The 19213-nt window shown below is 43.2% G+C and overlaps 1 protein-coding gene across 1 annotated transcript in view; it reads right to left on the bottom strand.

The window, feature by feature from the left end:
- Positions 1 to 15651, bottom strand: part of si:dkey-40c11.2 (drebrin-like protein A) — a 35493-nt gene extending 19842 nt beyond the window's left edge. The window contains exon 1 of the mRNA XM_049578375.1: positions 15214 to 15651. Within this exon, the coding sequence (XP_049434332.1) occupies positions 15214 to 15305 (92 nt within the window). The 5' untranslated portion in view covers positions 15306 to 15651. The remainder of the gene's footprint in view (positions 1 to 15213) is intronic.
- Positions 15652 to 19213: the final 3562 nt, after the last annotated feature.

Genomic DNA, 19213 nt, shown 5'->3' with positions numbered 1-19213 from the left:
TGCACAAGTTGTGTGAGAGTTTGTAAACAGATGTTTTACTGTAACTTACTGTAAAGTTTTGCTGTTGTTACTGTAAATGTGGGCCCCTGTGAGTTTAATTCAACAATTGAAAAAGAGTGTAGTCTGTAACTGATATACAAATGGTCAGTGGGGTCAGGTTCACATTACAAGTGTATAACCAAGTGTAGCTGAGCAAGACAAAACAGTTCTGAGGTCACTCTTTTGTAGCTGACCCACAATATGCCACATCCAAGTAAGACAACTGGATGGCCATCTCTCTCTCTACTTGATGAGCTTTGTGACTGTTCTGTTACAGCAGCAGCATTTCATAGTAGTAAAATCTCCCCTAACTAAGAGAGCAGATAGACCCCCATTCCTTCACACATGTAGGTTTCTTGAGCGCTACACTGACTGATGAGAAAAACAGACTCTCTTATGTCTGTACTCCAACCCACCTCCAAACTCAGCCAGCTATGACCTCAGCTCTGAGAGAGGGAGGGAGGGACAGAGGGGTAGAGAAGAATAGGAGAAGAGAAGAGAAGAGAAGAGAAGAGAAGAGAAGAGAAGAGAAGAGAAGAGAAGAGAAGATGTTAAGTGTATGGAAAGAGGCCATCATTAAGGGGAGTGAGGGGCATGAAAAGGGGAGAGGGTGAGACCGAGAGAAGAAAAACAATGATGGCACAATCTGAAACAACATCAACTTTTTTTTTTTAAAGCAACTAACAATGAGGAATGAAATCTGTGCATCATTACCACAGCCAACCACTCAGTGCAGCTATAAAACAAATAAACAGCCATTTATCTCTGAGTATACAGACACAAAGGCGTACATACAGTACATAAACACAGACAAAAACGCACACACACACACACAAAATATACTATAAGCCTGAGCCAGCAACAATAGGGACTGTTTGTTTTGGACTACCAGAGCCCCTGTAATACCTCCAAACATGCTCCGCTCTACCATTTCAAGATGAACATAACAGAAGCAGATGGGGAGCCGTGCTGGAGAAGGCCTTGTTTTCACTTATTCAGGCATTCCACTACACCAGGCTACACTATGAACCATTTCAGTGTGGTAATATCCAGGAAATGCTTGAACACAATGCACACACTTCTCTCGTGTTGTCATTTCTGGCGAGACATCAGGAGATTTTCTTACTTTGCGCTCTCATCCAATTTTGTTTTGATGCTCTTGGGAATTGCATTTCATTGTATTTGTGTGGTGTTATACAATAAGAGAGAGCAAAACGAGTCATTGAGAGTGTATATTGAGCACCAGAACCAATAACTATTTGTCATATTTCTTGTTCACTTCACTATGCCTTCTCTCTCCATATATTCCGTTGATATCTCACCATCATTACTACTAAATTCATTATTCTGACCCCCGTCTCCTACAACACATATTTCTTCCCCTCCTGCTTTAAATCCCGTAGCACAACATACCTCTTTCACAAACCAGAGCAATATCTCATCCTCATCTTTTCTCCCTCGACTCCACACTTCCTACCCTTCGTGTCTCTCTGAGAGGAAGATCTTGTGGGCTCATGGGTCATTTATTCATTCCATCTTTGCCAGCGGGGGAGATATGAGAGATTTGTGGTTATGCACGCTGTTGCGATATGATAAACTGCGCATGAAGAGAAAGATATGAGAAAATGGATGAGAGGCTGGAAGCTCCCACCAGGATTCACTGCCCAGATTAGGCTCTCCATCAGATCTCTCTGTCGTTCCTTTTTCCCCTTACCCTTCCACATATTTCACACACATCCCCAGTGGTCCCGCCAACTCTCCTGCAAGGCATTTGTCAAGACCTGTGATTTTAACAGTCGAGTCATTCCAATGCTTATTTCATGCTCTAACTTCTTTCAGATTTGTATTCTCATCTACCTTTCCACAAGCCCCCTTCTGTTCATTTCATTTTACGTCATACGTCTTTTTCTCCCCTCCCCCCGTCAGCCCCCCAACTTCTCACTCTTGGCTCAAAGCTGACCTGGGCTCCCAGTGCTATTTTTAGTCTCTCTGTCTACCTCTCTGTCTGTGCTGGAGTGGGGAACTCAGAGACGTCCCCACAGCGCACAGCGCTCATTTCCTCTCGCCAAACATGGGCAAAAAAAGTCCAGCCAGACCCGACTGCTGAAAAAGTCATTTTTCCCCCCCTTGTCCGGCATGTTACTCATATATTGTCCATGCAGCGACCCCAGCGGTGCACACATTCCTACGTCCGTCTGGACTGCAGAGACATGTGCAGGTTTATGGGTAGAGGTTGAGAAATGTGAGTAAGAGACAGGAAGTGACGGAGCGAAGAGAGTGTTAGGCCATTTGATACAAAGAAGTAGAGAACAGGAAAAGGAAAGAATGGCACATTTGTCTGGCTTGAGCGGTACAGTGTGCTCCAAGGTGATGCATCACTGTAAACATCATGACTGAAAAACCTGGCATGGTAGACCACAGGCACGGACTACTGTAATGTGGTGACAGACGTTGCTAGGAAGCATAGACACTTTAAATAAAGTGCCATTTGTTTTTATATTGTTCTGCTTCAAAAAAACCTACACATGGAATAAGGACTGTCAAAAATCCCCCACAATCCCCAGTGCTTAAAACCGCAGTGACCCAATGGGTGCTTTTCTCTTTGGCCTCTCATTAAGTGATGAAACGTGGATGTCACAATGATGTAGAGTGCTGCTGAGGGTTGATGTTTATGTGAACACCTCTCTGTGCTTATTAAATATCCCACTCGCCGAAAGAGTGCCGGAAAAACAGAGACAGGCTAGGAGGGAGCAAGGGAGAGAAAGGATGTGACAGTGTCTCTTGAAAAGCAGGTAATAAGAGAGGAATGTCGCAAAGAAAATAGAGAGGGGAGAAGCATGCAGAAAAGAGGTAGTCTTGGTTCTCATGCTCATGGCAGCTGGCCACAGAGGATTCAGTCAGGTGCCCTACAGAGAGTGAGCTGTAACCACTGTAATCCCTGCAAACCAAGCAACAGGGCCCCTTAATACGAGCTGCTGAGCAGCAGGGGATTGAAACACAGCACTGAAGTCTCCTAAAAGACCATTTAAAATTATATTTTATATGAAACGTATCTTGGTTATTAATTAAAAATGGAAATATAATTTACATTTGAATGTATCACTCACTGGAAAACAATGTTGTTGATAGAGTGACAAGGCAGAACAGACAGAAACCAAAGAAAATCACTAAGGCAATGTTTGTGGCGTGAAGTCACACATGAATAAGCCAAACATTCACAAGCACTATGTGGTTTGTCAAGTAAGGTGCAATATCCTTTTGCTGTCATTTCAACTGAAGACAATGCTCTCCTACTGAGATGGGATTCAAGTAATGCCCCGCGGCAAGGGCAGTGTACAAAGAAATCATCGTTTGTGCTAGAAATAATAAGCAGGAGTATGTTTTCATTTTAAAACATATGCTGTCAAATTCCAGTCTGTGTCTGGTCTATGCCACAGGTATTATTGTGTCAGCAGTAAATCTGGCTCCAGGAAAAGGCTTTATGTAAACCTCTGGCAGCGGCTCGACATTTGGGTTATGATGTGACGGTAGTGCCTAGCACAGAAACCTTGATCCAATAACCAAACCATGCCAAGTCCCAATCAACAACATTAACACTTGCCAAACTGTCAGGATATCCTACTGGAAACACACACACACACACATACACACACAGCTACACACAGACACACACACACACACACACACACACTGAGTTTAATTCAGTCAATGTTCTACATTAGGGTTTAATTAGGTGTAATAAATTACAGCAGTGTTACTGCAGACAAAAGGCTTATACTCTCTGAGAATAAACACTCTAGAGTTTTCCATTTTAATAGTGAAACTGATGCAACACGAGGAACAATGCATCTGTTAAACCCACTATGCTTCCGTGACATTTCACAACAAAAAAACTTCAGCTTCAACTTGTGTTTAATCCAGGTGCCTACAGTAATCGTACCATAATCGCAACAAACAAAAAAGTTGTTGAAAAGCTTCACCTCACACCCTGACAGTTCAGATCCACACAAAACTTCTGGATCAAACATGAATCCATAGAAACACTTTTGGATTGATAGAATTTAAATGAAACACTTGGCCAATGTGAAGCTCTGCTATTGCCCTCATGTACAATTGAGGTAGGCCTACTTTTTATACACATATTTTAAAAAGTCTCACTGTACCCTGAGTAAACTTGTAGGGCTCGAGTGACTCCAGAGCAAAGTAATGCAAAAACCACTGCTTGCTTTGCATGTTTCAAATACTTTTGAAAACTCTGACAGTTGGCCTGCAGGATGTTGAGACATACTGGGGTGGTAATGTGACCTCGTTTTAGTCCAACGTCACAAATATTTGGATTATCTTAGGTGTTTTCCTCAAAAATGAATGTAAAACTCAACTCTAAAATGATCTATATGCATGTATTGAAAAGGAGAACTTACAGTAACCTGCACTTTGTAAGCATGAAATTATGTCTTTGCTTTTATTATGTTGCACTGATGGAGAAATGCTCATACTGTTGATAAATCATGTTTAACTCCTCCTTTGATGACAGCTGCACAAGTCAATATGAAGCATAAACTGACTGCCTATTTGACCCATAAGACTACTTGCTCAGATCCACCCTCTGAGTAACACTGACTGATCTGTATGGTGTTTGACTGGGTGGAGGACACAGCAGACTCCCCTGGAGACTATTACAGACCACTGAAGCTATTTGGCCTGAAGAGAATGGTAAATAGTGGGAGAAATGACAGAGGCGATGGAGCACCAAATTATAAGAAAGAGCAGAAACTGTAGCTAGACTAAATGTAGGAGAACTTGGGTTATAAAAGTACAAAAAAAAGATAACAACACAGTGCATACAATATCAGTCAGTGGGGGGTGAGGCAGTGAGGGGCAGAGGGAGAGACTGGATGGAATGCTGACAGGAGGAGAGGAGGGAGGAAAATGTCTGTTCTCAGCAAAACACAGAGCCAGAGAAGTTTAGAATATGACAAACTAAACAAATAAGTAATTAAATCAGTGCCAAGGCCCAGTGAGAGAAAACAGCCCTCTGTGTGCTGAGGCAGATGGAAAAGAGCGGGGGATGGACAAAGACAGAAAAGGGGACAAATAGCATGCTGCTGTATGTTAGTCGTTGATTCAAAATGTCTCAAAACTTGCAACAAGCACACAGCATTATCACGTCAACTGAGACACAGCTGAATGGGAGTGAACATGTCATCAGGTGATGAACTGGGAGGTTGTTGGTGGAGTGGTGCACGGACAACAATTGGTCTCATGTTACAGCCATGAGTTCATCCACAGATAACACTAGTCAGTCACTGTGTAAATAGAGCTGAGCGTGTATGAATTACTTAGCTTCCACATTTCTCCCTGTGTAATATAATCTGCATTTTCCAGAAAGGCAAGTGTCTATCGGTATAGGTGTGTGTCTGAATGACACAGAATGAGAGAGCAACATTTATGACCACAACAACCTGAAGCTTGGAGCAGCTCAGTTTCACTGGATTCACAAAAACCATACCTTGTTTTTCAAAGCTATTGGACATCAATTCAGCAAGGAGAAAGAGTCTAGTACCCCCCCGGTTGTGTGTCAAACGTGAGCTGTTCACAGAGAGGATGCAGGTATGTTTTCACTCAAAGGCACAACTCAACTCCAAGTCAACACTCAGCACTAAACATAATTCAGTCAGGAACACTTTAGTCAAAGAAAACTTTATTTCCATTTGCAGTATTATATTTGGTGGTATGGCTCTGTTCTGGGGCTTCTCTGCCTTTCCTCAAGCCTCCACAGAAAGCCTCTTCCACGCGCCTACATGGAAAGCATTAGGCGGAGAGAGCACACCTCCCTGCCCTTCCATGTGCCTACATGGAAAGCCTAAGGCAAGGAGAGCAGCAGCAAAGACCTCCCAAACAGAGCCAGCATCAATGACAAACAGAGATGACACTGATAAGTCAGACACAACATAAAAAGGAGGAGCTGGGGTGGAGGCGGGTTGCAATGGGGCTTGCAGAGGAAGCAGCAACAGTAGGCAGGCCAGAGCAGTTTAAATAGGGCTTCCTGAATGAGATTTGCCAACTTGTTGCATAGAAAGGAATCATGTCATCTATCAGTTGACTCCCTTCTATCAATCAGTTGATTGAGCTGTTTGAGATCAGCTGATGTAGCTGAGATGTGAGCTGAGTTACCTGCCTGAACTCACACTATGCTCAATATGTAAAGATCAAACAGTTAATTTACTTAGAATTGATATGCCCGTAAAGACGGATGTGCATAGCTATTGCATTTTTAATGTAATTTTCTATTTCTAAAATCAACCTGAGCATTTGCATTAGAGAATGCAGCACTGGAGTTAAGATAATCAAAAACTTTTATTAAATATTACTACATAATAAAAGTTTTTCCCCTCTGACTAAAATGTGTAAGCAGAGCTGACGTGCCCCTCCCTGTGCACACACTGTGCAGTGAGAGAGATATATGACATTACTCAAACATACAGCTAAAGTAAGATAAAGCATTTTCGGTCTTGCCCAGTTTTTGACTTTGTTAATAAAAGACAGCAGTGCTTGGGGTTGAAACAGTGGTGAAATCTTTTTTTTTCTTCTTCTTTTTTTAGGTTTAGAATAAGATGAGTGCAGGAAGTTTAATGACAGGAGGGTGTGGGCTTAAGAGTGATGGGGCACATGGAGAGGGAGCACCAGTCTATTCAGGTTAGAGAAAGCCACTCAAAGATAGGGTTCACACTGGGGAAAGCGATGAAAAGCACCAGGGGATGTAGATAGGTATAAATGGATAGGGTAAGAGGGGCGCGTTTAACAATGGAGCACAATGGGGACACAGCCAGAGTGTATTGGAGGTTTCCAAGGGGGCAGAGGAGTATGTGGTTTTTAGGGGTAAGTGTGTTGATGAAAGTATTACAGGGGTCTGTATGGGGTAAATTGTTATGACTCTTAAAGGGAGGTATATGGTTTGTTCAGAGAACTATAAGGGAGGAGAGGAGAGGAGAGGAGAGGAGAGGAATGACGATAAATCCTATAAAATCTTGGTCCACTGGGATCGCTCTGGCATTTCCTGTGCATGCTGTCCCACACTGCTACACACACACACACACACACACACACACACAGCCTCATGTCTCTATATCACAGTTATTATGCGACCATTAAAAACACGATGACATCTTATCGTCAACCATTTCCTTCAGTTAAAGTAAACAGTCTCTCTCAAGTATCACATACCCACTTAGACCTAATTTGGCCCGTCTTCTCTGCTGCCTCTCTTGATGCTTTGATCTTCCTCTCATTCCTCTTCACCCCTCCACCTGTCCTCTCACATTCCCCTCCTCTTAGCTCCATCACTCCCCCAACTTCAATGATTCTGCTTTTCAACAGCCTCTCGTCAAGACCACCCCGCTGAACTCGTCTTCACTCACTGCGATTCTTTCTCTTCCCTCTCACGCGTTGTCTTTTCCCATCTCATTATTCCTCTATATTTCTTACTAAGTGTCCTTGCCCATTCATTTGCACCTTCTTCCCAGCCTCCTCAGTCCCTCTCCACTCATCTCCCCTAGCTTCATTCAGTCTCTCTCAACAAACAACCTAGCTTTCCCACCAGGGTCGTCAGGACAACGGAGCTCCCCGGCTCTCCTCACCCGCGGCCCAATCCCACCACCGGCAAGCGAACAAACAAGACAGCAAAAAGGAAAGTGGAGTTCCCAGTCAAGGCCCTGCAGTGTGACTTTGCAAGACGCTAATAGTTAATCCTGAGAATGTCATGACTATAACCAACGTCCTCCTTTGTAACCATGGTGAAGTGTAGGAAATTGTTTAAGCAACTTGGCAAGCGTAGTGATGATACCTCACAGCATCAGGACAGCTATGGGAATGAGAAAGGGGTGCGTCTTTATTGAAGTGGCTCAGTCTGTCTGTGTATGTGCACTTTCATGTTTTTGCATGTATATGCACGCTTGTATAAAACATGTGTGAAGGTGTCAGTACGTGTGCCTGATGATCTCATGACCGTGTAATTAAGAGTGAAATAACAATAAATATGTTATCGTGTGTCAAAAGATTCTTGGCTGCTGGTGTTGTGCTTGGCAGGCTCGCAAAAAGACGAGACACAGCAACACAGAACATGACGTGATGTTTCGGCGTGTGCTTGGTTACCACATTCATGCAGGCTGTGGCTAATTCAGCAGCTACAGATGCCAGAAAAAAAGTGATGGATTTGTAAAACACGTCCTAACTTTTCTATGATGTAGAGTATTTTCTAGATGTCACGTATTTGGTTTGTTTCTGGAAATACATCAAAACACCTGTTATCTCTCCCACAAGGATCTTTTAGAGATGACCCCTCATTTGGCCTGATTCTCAGACCATCTTTCCCGAGTTAATTCTTCAGCAATTAAACAGCTGTGTGGGAGCTACTCCGGAAGATGTGGGAGCAACTCAAGAGAACATTGTGTCTCACTATCTCCTGCTTCAGCAGTTTGCAATCCAAGCGTGGTGACAACATTAAGATAGGTAGCTCACACTCATATCTGTTATAATATGAGATGCAATGAACTTGAGTGCTGATGGCTTGGTGTCACAGATTACATCTTTGGCAAACTGTGCAGCTAAGACACAAGTTAATATCAGAGGAAGATTTTATTTCCGTGATATCATTTTGTGGTTCCCCTAAAAGTGCCTCAGCTGGCTGTAGGACACACACACCAAAACACATGCACACCATGCACTGTATTCATCCTCTTGCCAATGTTTGAAGAAACACTGAAATACAGATGTTTTTAGTCAGCTATCTGACACACCCTTGGAAATACCACTCCGTCTGATGCACTCAAGGCTCATTAGTTAGATTAAACAAGCAATTCACCTCAATCCAGCTTCCATTTTTCATAGCACTTGCATGAACAATTCATCTGGTTTCACAAAGACGCAGCCAAAGTTTTCCAGCAGAGCGTCTCGGCCTTGATCTTGAACTGCAACGGGAAACAATAACATATTTGTTGTGGTCGCTGCTGTGGGCATAAAAAAGGACAGATTTCCAGCGGAAACAATGTGCAGGGGGCATCTGGATTAAGGTCAACTGTTCCGAGGCACTCGAACAAACAAAAGGAGGATTTGATAGAAAGGTCAGGTGTGAGGACGGCTGACAAAAAAACATCAAGGGTTATTGTTCACAGCGATCTTTATATAAAACATTCACGATAATAAAAACAGAGATGCCACACCTGCGAGATACAATGACGTTTTCATGGCAGCAGCTCTTTTGTGTTTATCTTTACACAGAAAATTGACACCAAGAAGAATAACAACACTGCAGTGCCACCAAGTCATGAATCATTTATTACCAACCTTTTGCATCTTCTATGGAGCAATTACAAGTCACACTTGAACACGGTGTCAATTTGTGGTCTTGCACCCAACAGTTTGCACGCTAAGGAACCCAAACATACAGAGACACACAATACACACGTACAGTATAAACTCCTGCAGTCATGTCTCATCATGCCTGAGACCTGCTATTACACTGCAGCTTCATCTTAGACCCTAAATGAACCTAAACAATGTTTAGAGGAGTAGTAAGCAGTTGTTTAGTGATTACTGTTAGAATCATTCTCTAAATCCATCTAAACAGAGACATATAACAGCTATTATAGCCATCATCTTCCAACATGCCACCCACAGACACGCTCACACAACCAGCTAGGTAAGCTGAGGATACTCTTTTGCAGAAGGCACAACCTACACAGTGCTGTTGTCATCTTTGAAACAGGAGCTACGTTGGAGGTATGCAACCGCTTTTTAAAAACGTATATTCAACCAGGATATGCCTGTGTCCTAATGAGACACTTACATGCTTAACTTCGGCCCTAATGCCCCACTAGAGGCACTTGAATGGCCCCAAGCACCACTCTGGCCAGCCCAAGTTAGTGCTCAAGTGCCCCAGTGTCCAGCCAAGAAGTAAAGCCACTCAGGTCGGGCCAAGTTCCTGTCCTGCTTGCTCTTGCAACGGCGGTGTGACCTTAGGGTAAAATTTCTCCTAATCTGGAATTCTTTGTGATTTTCACTGCTGCTCCTTGTGTGAATGGCTGCCCCTATGTTTTTGCTTTTAGGGCCTATGCCTTACTGCAACTGCAATACACCAAAACTGTGTGTGTTTTCGCTTCAAGGTTTTCAGCAATAGCATGCATGCTTCTTTGGAAACCATTGGAGATCTATCACAGACAGCTACTGCACAGTATTGCACAGGAAGCACAGACAGACAGAGACACAGTTCGACGGACAGAGATAGTGAGAGAGTGGACTGGGCATTGGTCCACTGTAGTCGCCCTTTGACTTCCCATTTACAGCATATGCTATTTATATCAAGGATCAATCGAACATGTCCTGTTGCCATTCAGCTTGATAACAACACCATGTGTGGTCTTTGAAGCCTTTTCCTGAGCAGCAATAGGAAACCAACCAGACTGCTTGTTTTTTTCGTCTGCAGGATTCCAAAGTCAGGTGATCAGAGGAATTTGTTTCAATGTACAAAGCCCCAACAACCTTTATCAAGCTAGATAAGGATTATACGACAGCTCATGTGTAGACAGCTGCCATTAATGTGCCATTCGGTCTCTTTTTGACAGGTAGGTGTTTGTGGATAATTAAGGAACTGGGTAAAAAGCAGAACCTGCGCAAGGAAGTTAAGCAGTGAGCAACTTCTTGATAACTGTGTGATGATAATCGTTGTTTATCTTTACAAACAAGATAACTGACTTGCTGTAGATATAATCTTCGTCTTGAGTCAGGAAATACTGATCATCTACAAACAAGCAGAGGCAATTAAGCATGTGCATTCACACACAATGGCAGCCCTGCATTTTACCTTCCTCCCTCCCATCCTCTCCCCACAACCACAGGTGTATTTCATGTAGCGTGTAACTTTAGAGCAAGGAACTCTTTAGGTGTCGGTTAATCATGCATGAGCCTGTGGAAGTTCTGGCAAGTAGCAGCAACGCAAACACCCCGGGCTGATGCTGAAATAAAGGCTCCGACATTTATCAACGGGGGAGTCCCTTTACAGGAGATCAGAGGCCTGGAGAGGAGAGGATAGCTTGGTGCTTCTTAGATGAGAATGAGTAAGCGTGATTACTTGTGATTCCCACAGACTGCCAAAATCAAAGAAAAGATAAATGAAGGTAAATTAACTGTAGCCAGACTATTAATGAAGTCAGAAGCTTAAATGGTGTGTTGTATTATACTGGAGAGTTTTTTTTCTAACAGCAGCAAAAGAACAAAAACTTGGATACTATTTATAGAGTGTTACTGCAATAAAGTGGAGGCCTTTAAAAAGAAGCGCTGCCACAGCTATTTTTTTAATTTCATAACAATATTAAAACATAGAACAGAACTGAGAACTGAAACTTCACCCATGTGCACAACATGGAAACATGCAAAAACACAAATGACCCTCTCTAAAGCCTGTGTTTGCAGGGCTGCTGTTGAACAACATGACGGACTATGTGGTAGCGGACCATCTCTGTATGTAGATGTAAACAGCTCATTCTATGGTAACAAAAACACAACAATCCCTCAAAAGATAACATAATTATCATAGTTAAATATTATACATCACTTCTGTCAATAGATGCTCCTAAATCCCACACAATGGACCTTTAATATCTCGAGTTTCGTGATCATTATCATTTGATGACAGATCACTTTGTGGCTACCATTCTGCTAAACAAAAAAAAGTTGCAAGTGAAGGCATAACATCATTTGTTCTTCTGAAATTCTCAGGAAATTCTTAAGGCCAAAACACACCGGCAGCGTCGTTGACGCGAGTCAAAAAATAATGGGTGTGGCTGTTTTGACGTGCATCGTACAGCGCCGGTGTGTTTTGGCCTTTACACTTTTAAGTCAAAGAGGAACTGTCTTCGTCTGGCAAAGTAAAATCTGGGCCAATAAAAACAGCACTCTAAAACAGGTTTCATGTTTTTATCTCTTCCAGGAATCAAGGAGGATATTTGTATTAGAGTATGTAGCATTTTAGTAATATAAAATAAACTGTAATGCCATTTTCTAAGCAGCTTGTTTTCTTTCTGAATATATGGCTGCAGTACATTTCGCCCTACGTCTAGAATTAGACTTTCAACCCGGAGTGAATGAAGACAAGATGAATTGCTCTGTGAATACTCCATATAAACTGAATCACTCTGTTACTACAATGAAATCAGATATTTACTTTATGCGTCACTCCCTGGCTGCTGACTATAATCTCCTGCAAGAGAACACAGTGAAACACTTAGCACAGCACAGGCAGCTTCAAAGTGTGGACAGCAACACAGAAGTCTGTGAAGGTGTGTTCAAAGTCACCATGGCCCACAGATGTCTGGATTCAGCCTACACCCGAGTATGATGACTAGTGGTCAAACTGCTCCACAGCTCAACGGGAATTCACATCTGATATGCTCTGTAAGGCCAAAACAATGCGCAAACATTTTTCTATGATTTCTCTTCCTCTTTATCATGCTTGGCTAAACTGGTGCTGCTCTATTTGATACTTGGCAGGAAGACACCTCTGGTATTGCATGCTGCTTTGGTCTTATTGGAGGTGAACAAGTGTAAAATGTGCAGAACAAACCATTCACTGAGGTACTTTTATTGAACTGTTAAAAGTATTTTTCAGTTTGTGTTAAAACTACAGCACACGTTAGAAAGATGTCAGCATAGTTGCTAACATACATTTCCAATTGAGCAACAGTTACCTCACTTAATGTGCCTATTTGAGTCATTAGTTTCAAACTGGACATAAATCATGATTTCTGCTGTTAGGAATTAGACGTATTTTCTGAGAATTAGACAATGTCCTTGGGAACATGCATTATCATTGTTTCTTTTTCTTTCTGTCTCCCAAAGCACACACTAACACAAAACACATGTACACAGTGCAGGTTTCCAGCCTACGAGTGAGACACTTTGTAGTCTTCAGTGGTCTGGGACACTGAGGAGAGACCTCCAAGGCTGTATGTTGAGCAGAGAGATTTGAATGAAGGATGCATTGAAATTGCACCTCTTTTCTTCCGAGTCTCACCCACAAAGGGTCTGTTTCCCATTCAGGACACAAGGTCATTAGATAATACACAGAGGGACCTCAAGGCCACACAGTGGGGGCGGGACCGCTCAACAAAACAAGCCTCCTACCCCTCTCCGTGCAAACTTCTCAACACCCCCAACTCACTTTAATAGTCCCTGCAGGAAGCATATGCACATCCAGAGACAAATATATTCACATGCAAACTCACATAAAATCCCTTCGACACACACAGACGCACGCACGCGAGGTGGTCTGTTTCGGTGGTTTGACAGTGGGAATCATGACATCATCGTGTCCCCCTACCACCTCTCTATTCAGTCACAGCGGAGTTATTTAGCCTCTCTAAAGTGGGCTCAGTGAATGCTGGGGGATTTTTGTCTTTTTCTCTTTTTATTCTCTTGTAAGCTCAACCAAACACATGCTTGTTGTGGAAAGATGCATCTGTACGTGTGTGTGTGTGTGTGTGTGTGTGTGTGTGTGTGTGTGTGTGTGTGTGATTGTTTGACAGGCAGAGAATTGGCAAAGACACAATCCAGATCTGTTGTTCACTGAAACTTTAGGGAAAAGCTCTCCAATGAGAAACTTTTGGATCAGTGAAGTATCAACGTGAGGTGTTGCCATGGGAGAAAACCTCCATAGTGATACTGAACATGGAAACTTTAAGAGATTTTCCAAATGCAGGAAAGAATGGAAACTGAGCATGTTCTGCCTAGATGGGGAACTTCTTTCCATTCAAGAATATGTCAGATTTTTAGCTTGTCAGGGTTAACTCATAGTGCTCTGAATTCCATTTCATCAAGTATGCATGGCGTCATGAGAAGCCAGGAAGAAGGTAGGAAGTAAGTGGGCAGGAAGAGCCTGTGGCAGAGAGGGATGTGAGGCAGAGGAAGATGAAACAGAGATGGACAGAATCAGTCCTCTACTTCCACATGAGCATGTGTGTGTGTACGTGGGCTCGGGCCTTGGCCTGTTTCTCTAAACTATAACTTCATCAAAGCGAGCAGATACATGGAAAGTCAGGTCATACTGTAGTATCTAATCTAATTCTCCCATGTCTGTGGCTGGAGATGACAACACCACACACACACAGTAAAAGAGAGGAAGAAAATTGAGAAAGATAATGAGACAGGGAGATGGGTATTGTTTGGAAATGATGGATAGATCACCGTGGTTACAGACCAGCCAAACTATGTGACAAAAGGACAGAATGAGCCAAGTGTTAGGTGGTCAGGTTACAGCGTGACGTGCATGGTCTCATATATTCTGCCAGAGCAGGATGAATGAAATATTTCAACTTTTCATGTGTCTAAGAGTCATCTAGAGTCTAAATGTATGTTAAAATTTAAAGCAGTGAGCTAGTTCCTCCCCATGTGTTTCCTTATACTTGAACTCTGGTTCTGTATCCATGTTCTAAGATGACTCTGCCCTTGATTCTGTTCTTAAGTAACCTTGGACACTGTAATAGATCATCATTTCTGTATTATTGGTCAGTCGTGTGTGGTACTCATGCGTGCTGTCTGTCAAATTAAAGAGCCTCTCCCTGAAAGACAACCCCTGTCAAGAGATCAGCACATCAGCAGAAACATGATCCCCAGCACAGAGAATGAAGCCTTACAGCTCCTCGGGGAGAATAGCAAAGTCATGGAGCGGCAAGGCCCCGGTGAGGGCAGCGGGCCGCCGGCCAGGTGCTGCGCTCTGAGCCACACCAGCCGCCTGGCGTGCGTAATGGACGGCTATCCACACCTCACGCCAGCTCTCCGAGGGGATGTAGAGAGTCGATACTAAACCAGCCTGTATACATTTGCCCTTACTGGACTTGTAAAGACAGTCCAGGTTGCGTGCTGTCTCTGTGGTGGCCAGTTCTGTAACCCGCATTGGATTAATTGAAATCAAGCCTCTTCTTACGCAACCGCTAACCTGGATGTGCGTAAACAGCTACGACAGTAAAACAAGATGGAGAACATTAAAGTTTCATAAAGTTGTCTTGTCTTTGTTATTTCTCATTATACAGGCGCAGATTTTTTTAAAATGGCATTCAATGTATATGTTAAGATGCACACCAAAAGGATTCCCATGCAGTTTAACACAAGAGCACTCAGTGTTACCAGTTGGTGGAGGAACGGGGGTTGATGATGTCCTCTTTGGCCGTGAGCAGCGACAGGCTGTAGGTATCAAGGTTGACCGTCTGCGAGCTCATGATGGCAAAAGTTTCCAGACCACTCCCGCAACTTCTCTCTTCACTGGTCCCGACGGTTTTCGGGGTCGGACTACGTGCTGGAAAACAGCCACAGCGGAACACCGAGGGTCGTTCACGGCCGAGAAAACAGCAGTAAAGCTATGCAGGGTCATGCAATGTGGGCTTAAGTTCCAATTTGGAGCGATCCGTGCAGGCGCTGCGCACTCACAGCGTGGAGGAGACTGCGTCTGCACACTGGTCTTTGTGCAGCGGGGTAGAAGAAGTTTTCACTATAAAGCCCCACCTCCCGTTGAGAGAGTGGAAAGCATAATGACTTCACTAGCTGGGTCACTTTGGAGGAAACGTAACCGCTCTGCTACACGTACTGATCGTAACTGCTCCGTGCATCCTGCTTGTCCTGATTTTCACTTCTTAAGGCAACTTGCCTGCTCTTCAGCCGCCTTCCACTGCGACTTTTATACACTTTGCTGTTTAAAAGACAGTTATTGCACCATACCACCGCTATTTACATAATGCAACCAGCAAATGCATGATAGCTGAGGGTCAATAGCATAAAATAAGCACATAAAAATATTTATTTTGCAAGCTTTCCCACATAATTGTGATGGATTACATTTGAGCAAAAATCCAGAGTATTGTTAATGTGGTTTACAGGGGCAGTGCGGCAGCTTTGGATCTGTCAGTCTGTCTTTGTCTCTTTTTGTCTTTGAATCGGCCCCCTCTGGCCCTTGGCAGACTCCAGAGAAGCCATTTACAGTGCAGGCAATCTGACTGAGCCAAAGGAGGGCCAATTTCATGGGAACTGAGTCTGAAGCAGGCTGCATATAAAAAAAAGAGGCTGTTTCAGTGTTAAAAAGCAGCTGGGGGTCTGTTCAATGGCTGCCCAATAGTGACACACACACACACAAACTGACCACCCAATCACACACACACACAAACACTGCCATGCGCCGATGCACAAGCTCACACATGCACACGCGCACAAGCTGTGAACTCTGGACAAACTTGCTCCAGACATGCAAGCACACATACGCACTCATGCACTGGTATTCGACTGTGGGTCAGTGGCATGGGGGTTTAAGATGTTGGATTATGGGAATGTTCCTGAGCTCTGTAATTTACTTAGCAGCCATTCTTAGATAATCCAGGACAGATGTCGGGGATAAAAGTCACAGGTTTTCTATTTTCCAAGGTGTCAGGCTCAGGGGGGATTTGACCTCATGAAATTTGATTTCAGATCACTTTTCCTCACATCAAATACGCCATGCCATGCTTTGCACTGCTAAGATTTGATCTGGAAAGAGTTCACAGTGGCTCATGAGTAATCCTCTGGTGAATATTGGATTGTCACAGTCACTGGACGCAGTCGCCCGTGAAAATAACCACCTCCTTTTAAGGCAAAGAGTTCACATTTCCATCTTTGTAGTCCTCTTCCTTGGGTACATTTTTCAGTGTTAAGTTTGCAACTGTTCTACAAATATAAAGCAGTTTATTAATAATGTAACAGTGTCAATATTTACATTGGAGAGGAGCAAGCCACTGTGAAATAACAAATTCTCAGGCTAAAAAAAAACGTAACCATAATGTCACCATTATTTCAAGAAGAAGTAAAAATAATGACACAAATCCAGCATGGTACTTTGCAGCTTTTAAGCCTCACTATATCACTTTTTGTTTTTAAAAGTCAACATTTCTTCCTAAAAAGTCCACATTTTGTACATCCTTTCTGTAAGTTGTGTAAAAAAAAAGTTGCATTAGTTTTTTAAGGAATGATGCAGCACACAGACTCTGCTGTTTGGGTCAAAGCTTGCATGCCAGAGGCGCAGGGGGCACGACATCCCCATGCCGCTATTATTCTTACAACTTCCCGCTATTAGAGGCTCTCCTGCCCTCCCAGCCTCCCAGTGCTTCACTGTGGATGTGAACGGCAGTGCTGTTATGCTCCACTTCAGAGGACTTTGGCATTTCCTTTGCTGGGGTGCGGTGGCAGCTGTTGTTGGAGATGGGGTCTAAATGTGGGAATGATTGTATGTCCAGTGGGGATTTGGAGATTTGTGTGTGTGTGCGTGTGAGTGTGAGTGTGTGTGTGTGTGTGTGTGTGTGTGTGTGTGTGGTAATGGGGATTTTCTCCTGGTTTACTGAAAATTCTCTAATTGTCACAGGCTTTTTGTTCAGCTTCCTGCCCTCCTGACGTAGCCTAAACTAACAGAGTGTGGGTGACAGAGTGTTGAGTGGTCCAGTCGCACACAACATCCTCCCATGGTTTCCCAGAGCAGTGTTAAATCCCAAATCTACCGAACAAGTCTCTTCATTGATTTCCAGCAAGTTCTTGTACATGTGACTGTTCCACCCTCTGATGATGGGTGCCAATGCCTGACACACAAAACATAATCTCCCTCTGAATTGACAAAATAAACTTCTGCCACTTAACAAACAGCTTCTTAGTAGAGGCATGGATTTGTCCAAATCCTGTTTTCCTGGGGCAAAGCTTGCGTGGCAGGTTTATGTGTGCTCAAACCTGATGGGTGAGGTCAAAAGGTCGGAGATGTGTTTGAGTTCAGGGGTCACAGTTTGAGCTTTGTCCTGCTGTTGTCCTACACTTTACCAGTAATATATTTTCCACTGCTCCTCTATGCATGTTACGAGAGGCCAGGATGTACCTACCTCCATATGTGTGAACATGTGCCGTCATATTTGCGTGTGTATGAACAGCTGCAACGGTTGTAATCTTCTTCTCAAGTTGTCATAAATATAGCCTTTCCTACAACATTATCCCATTGTCTTGTGAATGCACTGTTTTACAGTATGAACAGAATGTGTTCAATCTTTTGAGCGCCTTTTGTGTATTCAAACAAGTCAGACCTTGTTGTAGCATGCTACAGTGAGGTCAGCTATTTATTCATGCCATGGAAACCATAACCAACATTAGCTAGAGAAACCACTTCATATTTTATTGCTCATTATATCATAATTTTTAGGCTACACTTAGAGGTCCAGTGTGTAAGGTTTAGGGGGACAGGTTGCCACACAATCACATAGAGACAGACAACCATTCACATCTACAGCCAATTTAGAGTCACTAATTACCCAAACATGCATGTATTTGAACTGTGGGAGGAAGCCGGAGTACCTGGAGAAAACCTACACTGATATAGGGGGAACATGCAAACTCCACACAGAAGGGCTCCCCCACCAAGGGGTCGAACCAGGAATCCTCTTGCTTGTGTAGCCCAGCACCTGCTAATGTGTGCTCACCTTTTTTTCTGATCTTGACCTTTAGGAGGTTTTAACCAGGCTGAATTGTCCACAGAGGTCTCTTCCTCTCCAAAACAAATTTACCTGAGATTGAAGTGATGAAAAAACTAAATAAAGCAGTTTTGCTATTTAAAAATGTGTGTTTTTCCAACATTGCTCATCGCATAGGGGCTGCTAACTATGGTGGGCTATGTGATAAAGTAAAAACGTAAAAATGCGAATGGCCCTATCTAGAGCTAGTCTTGGATTTGTCCTGTCTGGGCTACTGTAGAAACATAGCAACATAACATGATGAGCACCATGGACGAGAACCTGCTCACTATGTAGATATAAACGGCTCATTCTAAGGTAATGAAACACAACAATTCTTGTTTTCAGGTGATAAAACATACTCATTATATTCAATTTCTGCCAATAAATCCTCCTAAATCCTACACACTGGACCTTTAATTGCTTTCTGCTTCCTGTTTTTAGGGGTGAATGATTTAGAAAAAAAGAGAGGGATTTATTTCTATACCAGATTTTATGTGTCAAGCTTGGACCAGAAGTTCAATGCTTACAATGTGATGCTACTATGTAAGAAGTTCTTGTCTGAGAAATGTTTCACAGCTCCAACAGTAACTTTGGTGTCTTACTGTATAAGTCAATGTGTG

The sequence above is a fragment of the Epinephelus fuscoguttatus genome, linkage group LG6 (genome assembly GCF_011397635.1).
Source record: "Epinephelus fuscoguttatus linkage group LG6, E.fuscoguttatus.final_Chr_v1".
NCBI classification, from domain to species: Eukaryota; Metazoa; Chordata; class Actinopteri; order Perciformes; family Serranidae; genus Epinephelus; species Epinephelus fuscoguttatus.
The sequence above is the reverse complement of the archived record's forward strand: the minus strand, read 5'-3'. Positions and strand labels throughout refer to the sequence as shown.